General features: G+C 30.3%; 2 protein-coding genes across 4 annotated transcripts; one reads left to right on the top strand and one right to left on the bottom strand.

Annotated features, from left to right (window-relative positions):
* Positions 1–2,497: 2,497 nt before the first annotated feature.
* LOC115888946 (tRNA selenocysteine 1-associated protein 1) lies at positions 2,498–3,979 on the top strand. Of its 2 annotated transcripts, XM_030908833.1 has the most exons (6): positions 2,500–2,647; positions 2,705–2,751; positions 2,802–3,159; positions 3,212–3,495; positions 3,555–3,648; positions 3,697–3,979. In XM_030908833.1, the coding sequence occupies exons 2-6, from the start codon at positions 2,713–2,715 to the stop codon at positions 3,816–3,818; spliced, it is 897 nt and encodes a 298-aa protein (XP_030764693.1). In that variant the 5' UTR covers positions 2,500–2,647; positions 2,705–2,712; the 3' UTR covers positions 3,819–3,979. The 2 variants fall into 2 exon arrangements, with proteins under 2 accessions (XP_030764694.1, XP_030764693.1); XM_030908834.1 differs by having other exon boundaries at positions 2,498–2,751; positions 3,212–3,489.
* Positions 3,980–4,371: 392 nt separating this feature from the next.
* Positions 4,372–7,394, bottom strand: LOC115888925. 2 transcript variants are annotated; one of them, XM_030908813.1, is made up of 5 exons: positions 6,338–7,394; positions 6,029–6,228; positions 5,742–5,974; positions 5,045–5,661; positions 4,372–4,987 (listed from the first exon to the last, which is right to left on the bottom strand). In XM_030908813.1, exons 1-5 carry the CDS (start codon positions 7,137–7,139, stop codon positions 4,386–4,388), a joined length of 2,454 nt encoding a protein of 817 aa, XP_030764673.1. In that variant the 5' UTR covers positions 7,140–7,394; the 3' UTR covers positions 4,372–4,385. The 2 variants fall into 2 exon arrangements, with proteins under 2 accessions (XP_030764673.1, XP_030764674.1); XM_030908814.1 differs by having other exon boundaries at positions 6,434–7,394.
* Positions 7,395–9,279: the final 1,885 nt, after the last annotated feature.

The following is a 9,279-nucleotide window of genomic DNA, read 5'->3' as shown; positions in this document are numbered from 1 at the left end:
TTTATCTATGGATAAATGCAACAAGTTTAGATTGGAAAGCCCGTAAAAATTTTGGGTCGCGACCATTATACGCGATCTGACGCTGCTATAGCGGTCGCTAACATGATACAAAGAATACAAGGTATGATATTGCGCAGGTTGGTCACTACGTCACAGGTGATAAACGGCACCATTGGTCGGCAAGCTCCGCGCGCCAATTTCTGGGGTTCGTTAAACAGATGATTATGCACAAATGTGGAAAATAATTACTAAATGCGTCAAGTTCGATGATTTTGGACATAACTTTTGCTATGTCCTAATTCCTTCCCTATTTTAGGTCTTTTATTGAAGGCAATTGGACAATATGAATATTTTTTGTAGTATGGACGTCACAGGTGGTATGCGCAAAACTAAATGAAATTGGGAAGCCGCTATCGATCATACCTTTATAAACAACAGAAATAATTTTCTCTTGTCAAAGTCAGAATCTTTAAAAATCATAATAATCTTTCAAAATCTAAACCGCTCTCATTAAAGAAATTTCGAAAAGTGTTTATAGCGTCCATTTTCAAAGTTTTTATTGCTATCTTGTGAGTTTAATTCAAGTTTTATTTACTCCAACCGGTGATAATTTTGAAAAAGTGGCATTAAAAACATAAATAGCTGTGCTGTGAACTGTGAACTGCAAAAACCATCGTGGATCGTGGCATAACGTCGGTTTCCAATGTTTCATAGGTATTTCATACATGCGTCCTTATATAAAATAAAGTTTATTGTATGCAACACACTGTATTTTATTTATAAAATTAAACGAAAATAATAATAAATTTGAATAAACAATATTGGGCGATATAATTCCGGAAAAAGCCGAACCGCTCCGAAATTTTCAAAAGTTTTGGGTCGCGACCGTTGCAAGAATAGCGCCAAATAGTGTTTACATCAGGCGGATGAAACTGCCATTTGAATTTTGGAAACACGGCGGAGTTTCTGCCAGTAGAGGGATAGATGGCGCTGCGTAGAAATTTCATCCAAAGTCCCTAGATATTCATCTAGGGACTAATTTCACTGGCATTTTATCAAGTCATCCACAGAGTACACAGAGTATAGTTTAATTAACAATTCGTTTGATTCTCTGTGGAGTAATTGGAGTAGTTGGAGTAGTTGAAAAATATAAATATTTATATAAAATGTTGATAATTTTACAGCGATGTGCTTTGTTACCCTATGAATAAACATTGATATGAAGTTGCTTTCGCCAGAAACAATTATAATTAAATAATTTAATAAAAATTTAATTTCTAAGTGACCCGGATCAGTTAGATCAGTAAAATAAATTGAAAAATAAACGTCATTCCATATCTGGCAATGTCTGTCAGTTTCTGTGAAGTGGAAGTGAATTGTGATTTGTTTTTATGGGAATATTTACGGATTTTTGCGAATTTAGAGTATTTTGGACGATAGGATTGTGAAATTTAAAAGCCAAGTAGTTTCATATATAAGATTAATTAATCCCTGTGATAATTTTTATGAAATTTCTCATAATCAAAACAAATTCTTTCAACAAAATGGCTGTCTCAGAAATTTGGAAGATCATTAATTTTAAAGTTTTATTTAAGTGTATTTATATCGAATCAAGAATTTGTATAACATATTAAAAGCTTAATTTTAAAGGTTGTGCAGTAATTTATGTAAGTGTACGCTTTTAGATAAATATTAAATATACAAATTTGCAAAGACAAACAAGTAATTTTAAAAAGATCATTTATTTATTTAAACGAGTATAATCATTAATCATTAGGTTGAAAATATATTTGTATTTACTTATTTATATATTTTCTATACCCTTGTATTATTTATAAGCCCTATATGTCCTGTTTTATTTGAAAAAAAAATGCTTCGAGTCATCGAGAATAGATTTAATAACAATTTTGTCCCTTGGCTTTGTGTATTATATAATGTGAATTGTAAGATGTTTCTATTTGAATAGGTCATTAAAGTTGAGATTAAAGTTATACCATATTCACGGTAACTATATGTCTTTATATAATAAATTATTTATTTATAATTTATAACCTTTTTTATAATTACTTATAACTGATTGTATAAATTCTGATAACTTTTATATATACTTGTATAGTGTTGAATGTGTTATATGTAATTTTATTAACAATGTTATAATAAAATAATCAAGTTACAAATTTTTCGTGTTTTATTCTAATTTCAGGGATAATTTCAACCTAGATTATTAATTTATTTGTACCAAAATACATTATTTTTATTTTGTAAAATGTTTTGTTACAAATAAGTTCATAATCTAGATTGAAATTACCAAATATAAGTAAAAAACTTATGAACTGGCAGTAAAGGTCCATTTAAAAATATGGCGCGAACTTTTAGTTCTGCCAGTAGCCCGCTTGGATCGCGTCGAGCGCGTTTCCAGGCTTTAACATAGGAGTTTTCATTTCTTTCAGTTAGTTATTCTATGGTTTACATTGTCCTTATGGGCACTTTCCAATCTAAACTTGTTTCATTTAACTATGCAGTTACTACCTAACCTCAAATGCGGAGTAGTCTTGCATGTTGTCTTGGGATGGTCTTGGGTCTTGGTGTTTTCTAAAAGGTGTTTTCTAAGGTGTATTCATTGAAAAAAAAAACAAATTTTGGAAAAGTATAATTATCTTATACTGTAATTTTACGTTGCATAAAAGATAATAATTGATTCCAGCCATCAAGATGACTAACATGGTGCATTGTCAGTTATGGATGGGCAGTGTATGTATTATAATGTGGATTTTTGGACAATTTGTAACAGTTGTTTTTAGTTGGAGCCCTACATGACCGAAACCTTTATATTAAACGCTTTTCGAAAAATGGGTGAAACTCCATTAAACGTTAAAGTTATGAGAAACAAATTCACAGGCGAACCGGCAGGATATTGTTTTGTTCATTTTGCTAATGACGATGAGGCAATTGATGCTATGCACAAGCTTAACTCGAAGCCTATTCCAGGTACAACTCCACCTGTTCGATTTAGATTAAACAATGCCAGTAATAACCCAGGCAGACAAATTGTCGATAGAGAGTTTTCTGTTTGGGTTGGAGATCTAAGTCCTGATGTTGATGATTACAATTTATACAGGGTATTTTCTTCAAAATATAATACAATTAAGACAGCAAAAGGTAATTTATTTAAGTATTACTAATTCCGTTATATTATTTTTTATTTATTTAGTTATTTTGGACAACAGTGGTTTCAGTAAGGGATATGGATTTGTTAGATTTGGAAGTGAGGATGAGATGAAAGACAGTTTGGTTACAATGAATGGTTACATTGGCCTGGGAACCAAAGCCTTAAAGATCTGTAATGCGGTTCCTAAACCTAAAGGTGTTGGAGATACTCCAACATCTAATGGAAGTGCATCAGTTTCTACAACAGATACTAGTAGTACTTATAATCAATATTATGATCCTTCATCCTACTGGCAAAATTATGCAGCAAACTGGCAACAGGTAAAGGTATACATTCATGTTTCTTCATTTTACTTCATCAAATTAACTGTGTATTATTAATTTAGAATTATTATGACCAAAATTCGACTGCAGTACAACATGGGGCCTATGCAGCTCCCCAAGAAGATGTTAAGAAGGAGGATGATTTAGAACTAATAGGTAATAATTATTATATTGTGTATCTTCTTATTGATAATTATTTTTTAGAGCACACTGTATCTTTGGATGTGGAAAAGTTAAACAGAGAAAAAACAGATCAAGACTGCAATTTGTGGGATGCCATTGAGAGTTCAAAATGGTTACCATGTGAAGTTTTGGAGGTAGCCTAATTTAAATAATAATTGTATATCTAAACTTGTACTTGAGCTGTCTAGAAAAGATATTTGAATTAAATATCCTGTATGGTTAAGAATATGATTTGTAAAATTGTTTTTTTAATTTTTTTAAAGATAAAAAGAATAAAAAAACTTTCTTTTGTTGCGCAAACAAATTTTTGTTTCTTGTGCATCCATCCAAGACCACCCATCCGTCTACCGGTTTCGGAGTTCAAACAGCTAGGTGGTTGAAGCTACAACTTTGTTAAGATCTCGCCATAGACAAGTACTGTAACATACGTAATGTGCATTTTCTGTTAGGAGCTTGCTAGGTCGAGGAAGACTACCAAAGTTATCCTGATGATGGAGTATAACTCCGAAACCGGTAGACGGATGGGTGGTCGCCTTGACCTGAAAAGCTTTAAACAGAAAATTCATACACAAGCAGGTGTACGGCTGTTAAAACTTTGTGCTTTTCTCAATTAACTTATTGTTCTAACAGATAATAGGGAATAAAACTATTACTAGGGGATGTTTTTTCTAGGAATTAAATAAATAAGCATATTTATATTATACAAACATTTATAATGATATATAAGTTCCAACATTTTCTGCTGAACTGTCATTTTGAATCTGATCATTTGCTGGAATAGTAAAGTTATTTTCAATGATTGTGTTTGCTGAAATATCTTGATCTGTTGTTTGCTGCCTTTCTTTAACCAAATTAGCCACGATAAGTGGGTCTAAATCCAGTGGTGTTAAATTTTTTTCAGGTGTTACCATATATACTTTATAGGTATTTTCACAGTCTTCTTCAGCTGTTATAACCACTGATCCTGGTACAAGTTTGTCAGAGCTTAGCTCTGGATATGAATTCAAAGAAATCAATCTTCCTCTTTTAGCAGGTTTTTCTATTTCATCCAAATTAGAATACCTCTTAGTAAATTTGGGCATTCTACCTGAACGCGTCGGTTGTAAAATAGGCAAGGCAACTTCCTCTTCTTCACTCTGTGTATCTAAATCAGAAATGTCAGCATCACTATCACTTTGCAATACTGCATTTATATTTAAAGACTTTAGTTTTAGTTTCTTTGGTGTTGAAACTTTGTAATTTTTAGATTTCTCTATATTTTGATCAGAAGTCTTTAGTTTATCACTTGATTTAGTATGAGCCAATTCATTATCTAAAAGGATAAAATAAGACAAAATGTTAATTAAAAGTACTATTTTTTTATACTAACCTTTTCTTCTGCTTCTACCCCTCTTGAACTGTTTTTCTTTCTTTTTCTGTTCAAGTTCGCTTTCTTTTAATTTTTGAATAGCTGCCTCTTCCTCTTCTTCCATTTGAATTTCTTTTTTTAGGTCTGTAAAATTATAGTTACACGGCTGCATTATAGCTTTATCAATTAAATGTCTGTTCATTTTTTCTTCTTTGGTGAATTTTAACTTTAATTCTCTTCTACTCCTTTTAGGAAATAATTCGGCCATAACAGTAAAGTCAGTTCCAATAAGATTAAGGGCTTTATAGAATCTTAAAGTCTCCTTGTGACTCCAGCCCTTTGATCTTCCTGCCTTACGATATATTCCATAGCCTATATCAAGATTACCATCTACTAACTTTGAATTTAGCATTTTTTCTTTTTGTTTAACAATTTCAGTATTTTCAACAATCAGACTTCTTTCATCTAGTATAATTTCCCCAAAGGGTCCTATTTTAATTTGTGGTACCAATACATCATTTTCTGAATCATTTTTGTTTACCGGGTCATCATTCTCTTGATTCTTTTGCTCTGAATTGTTTTTATCTTCTAAGTTATCATTTTCTCTTTCTTCGGAGACTTGAGCCACATTTTTTGGACTGAATGATAAAATTATGATTATTATAAATGATTCTTAATAACTTTAAACACATATCAGTGATCTATATATTTTACATACCTCATTGGATTCGTTGTTGGATTATAAAATATTAAATCAATCATTTTTAATTTGTTCTTTTCTGGATTGTTTGACCTAAACTTTTTATAAAATTCTTTTCTAGCCTCAGCTAATCTTTTAGACTGATCAGTCCTAATAATTTTCTTTGGAATAACTTGTATAACTTCTTTTGGAGGCACAGTCTCATAAGGTGTGGATGATTCAGGGCAATTTGTTGAAGCAACTGAACAGACCTATTGAACAAATGAACATATAAATTAACTAAAATAAAAACACTTGTGACTTACTGAATTATTTCTTATTCTTCCATACTTTTTGCTCTCATCTTCTGATTCACTAGCACTAAAGCTAGTTTTTCTCTGGCTTAGTCTTGGCACTGCCTTTATTCTGCTTCTGTTAAATTTGCTTGGACTTGATGGTGGTATAGGGTAATCTAAGTCTGATACATTATTATGGGCCTCAAATTGAACATGTTTTATATTATTTGCTAAAAAAAATATGTAGGTATTCTAAGTAGAATCTGATAAAGTTCATGTAACAATTAAATTAAATTTCACGTTTTTTTAATAAAAAAATATCTTATTGAAAGTGCATACAGAATTTTATAACTGAAGGTCGAGATATATCCACAGAGAATAAATTTGATTCATTTGATGTATCATTTACAGAATGTATCTCCACTTCTGACAAACCTTCAGTTTTATGAAGAGGTAAATTGTCTGGTTCTTTATTTTCAGCAATAATGTCAATTATATTATTCACATCTTCTTTAGCATGTCTGTTACTTACTAATGATTTTTCATTAGAAAGATTTATATTTGGCTTCCAGAGCTTCCGTCTTGGAAGGCCACACTGATAATTCAATTTATTTTTTGTCTCAATACATGTAAGTGACTGTTGCAAAGATTCTTTTACTTCTTGATTTGAAAGATGATTATTATCACTCACAAGGGGAGGTTGAATTAGTGTCTCTTTATTTACTTCTTCTATATCATCACTGTTAAGAGAAACTTTAGTTAGTGACTCTTTATTTACCTTTTCTACATTGTCATTGTCAAGGTAAACTTCAATTAATGACTCTTTATTAATTTTTTCTACATTGTCACTGTTAAGGAAAACATCAGTTAGTGACTCGTTCTTTATTTTTCCTATATTGTCAACTTTAATAGAAACCACAATTGGCGACTCTTTCTTTATATTTTCTATATAAACAGATTGATTATTTACATCTGTATTAGTTTTTTCCAATATATTTTCTGTCAAACATTTTGCTCCAGTATCTACCACTATTCTTTCTTCATTTCTCTCTTCCTTTGCAATTTGATCAGCTTCATTTGTGTTTTTTTTTCTTTGTGGAATATTGGCCACGCCTTTAATTCTCGTTCTTCTTGAATTCATAATATTGAGATTCTTCAATAATTAGTCTTTTAGTATTAAAACTTAATATTTTAGGCGGTGTTTGGGGTGAATTTCCAGTGCGATTCTGTATGGTATTACAAAGTGGACGTTTTATATTTATCAGGAAGCCAATTATTATGCCAATATTTCATATTTTCAATAAACATATGGATATGGATTCATACTGCTTTCTAGTAAAATGGAAAAGGAAAATTGCTTCCTTATCTTGACATTTGAAAATAAATAAAACATAACCATGAATTTCTGAATAACTGTCAATAAAAAACACAAAGCTCTGCACAAAGATTGACAAAGATCCAATATCATATATAATTTAGTATATGATTCTGCTTGTTACAGAGTATGGAGTGTAGAGGTAAGGAGAAATAACTCTTATGGGACTTTTATTGAAAAAGTGGTCACAAAATGGGAAGAATAAGGGTTCGCCAAATGACCACAGTGGCGCTAAAAACGCATAAATCTAAAAATGAAAAGTAACCATAGATAAGAGAATAAAAATAAATATAACCAAACCAAACCGATACTTCTACTCTTTGACCAAACATTACCCAAAAAAAGTTTTATTTTTATTTTTTAGAATATAAAATAATTATTGTTTATCAATATTTTGTGCTTTATTTATTATTTAACAATGGTTAAAGTGTGTGTGGTGCGAAGTTGATTGAATAGCTTATGGAAAAATAAAGAGCAAAGGCGAAGCCTACGGTATGTAAAATACCACTAAAATACATAATATAATTCGGTATTGTATTATTTGTATTATATGTAAAAATTAGAGTCAATCAAAAGTGTAGTAAACATTTTTCGTAAGATTATTGACATACATGTGACAAAGTATATTTTTACAATCCGTTTTATAAAGTTAATGAATAAAATTTATTTTTAATGATTTTAAAGTTTGACAGACATGCACAAATTGTTGGCATTTTTTTAAAGAAGTAAAAGTAGGAAATAAATAAAATTGTAGGTACTTTCAAGAAATATAGTTAACTGTAAGTGCTGTATTTTAATAATCTATCAAAAATCAAAATCATCAGGATAATATTAGGTATTGATTTTCAGACAAGAATTAGATTACAGCGATGGTCAAAAGCATTTAGATATTGCTTTGAAATCTACAGATAAGGTATGGCAGTTTCATTTTAAAGAACAAGATGTTAAAGTTTATGATAAAATTGTCCACTGTCCACTTGCAGTATTTACATAGGAAAATATTGGAGGATGAGGCTCTACCTACTGCCTCAGGTTAATTTAAATTCTGAGTTGCAACAACAGCAACAAGCAAGAAGGGCACCATTAAATGAATATTATACACATAAGTATTATTATACACAGAAAGAGTAATGTTATACACATAAATATTAACATTTTGTAGAGCAACAACAGAATAAAAAACCAAAATATGATGCTAATTTAAATTCCTTCTTTAATGATCTAATGAAACTATCTAGCCTCAATGCATGCCATTCCAAAGGCAAAAAAACTGTTATACCAAATAAATATAAGCTGAATAAAAAACATAAACCAAGCCAACGCGCATAAACAACCAAAAAATGCATCAAAAATACTTTTATCAGATCATACCCTTGGATATATTATGTATTTTATATATCGCAACATCTCGTTCAAAGTTTACTAACTCAAAATAGAGAATATAGAGAACATTGTCAGGAGAAGTAAAAGAAAATTTAAGTTAAGGCAATAATGTCTCTTTTTTGCGACATTAACGGCCAAATAATATAATGTTGATTTAATAAAATTTTACTGGCATCCTTCTGAGGTATAAATCAGATTAAAAGGACATTGTTTTTTAATAACTGTTTGTTTTGTAAACATTTTGAAGACAATACAGTTTTGAACGGCTAAAAAGCGATATAAACAAGGATCTTACTATTATTTGAGGTTAGAAAGTATTTAAATAATATAAAAACATAATCAAAAATCATTTTTCATCATAAATTATAGAGGTACTTTACGTGTTTTGATATTATTATCAGGAAATAATACGTTTAGTTAAACAGGTACGCTGCCAGGCAAAGTTCTATCGGCGGGTCTTTGCAAGAGTTGAAATCTAAAATACAAAAATACGTTTACATCTTAGTTGTATTTACGAATAAAG

The sequence above is a fragment of the Sitophilus oryzae genome, unplaced genomic scaffold (assembly GCF_002938485.1).
Source record: "Sitophilus oryzae breed Bouriz unplaced genomic scaffold, Soryzae_2.0 scaffold_809_pilon_pilon, whole genome shotgun sequence".
Taxonomy (NCBI): domain Eukaryota; kingdom Metazoa; phylum Arthropoda; class Insecta; order Coleoptera; family Curculionidae; genus Sitophilus; species Sitophilus oryzae.
This window is presented reverse-complemented; position numbering and strand designations above follow the sequence as displayed.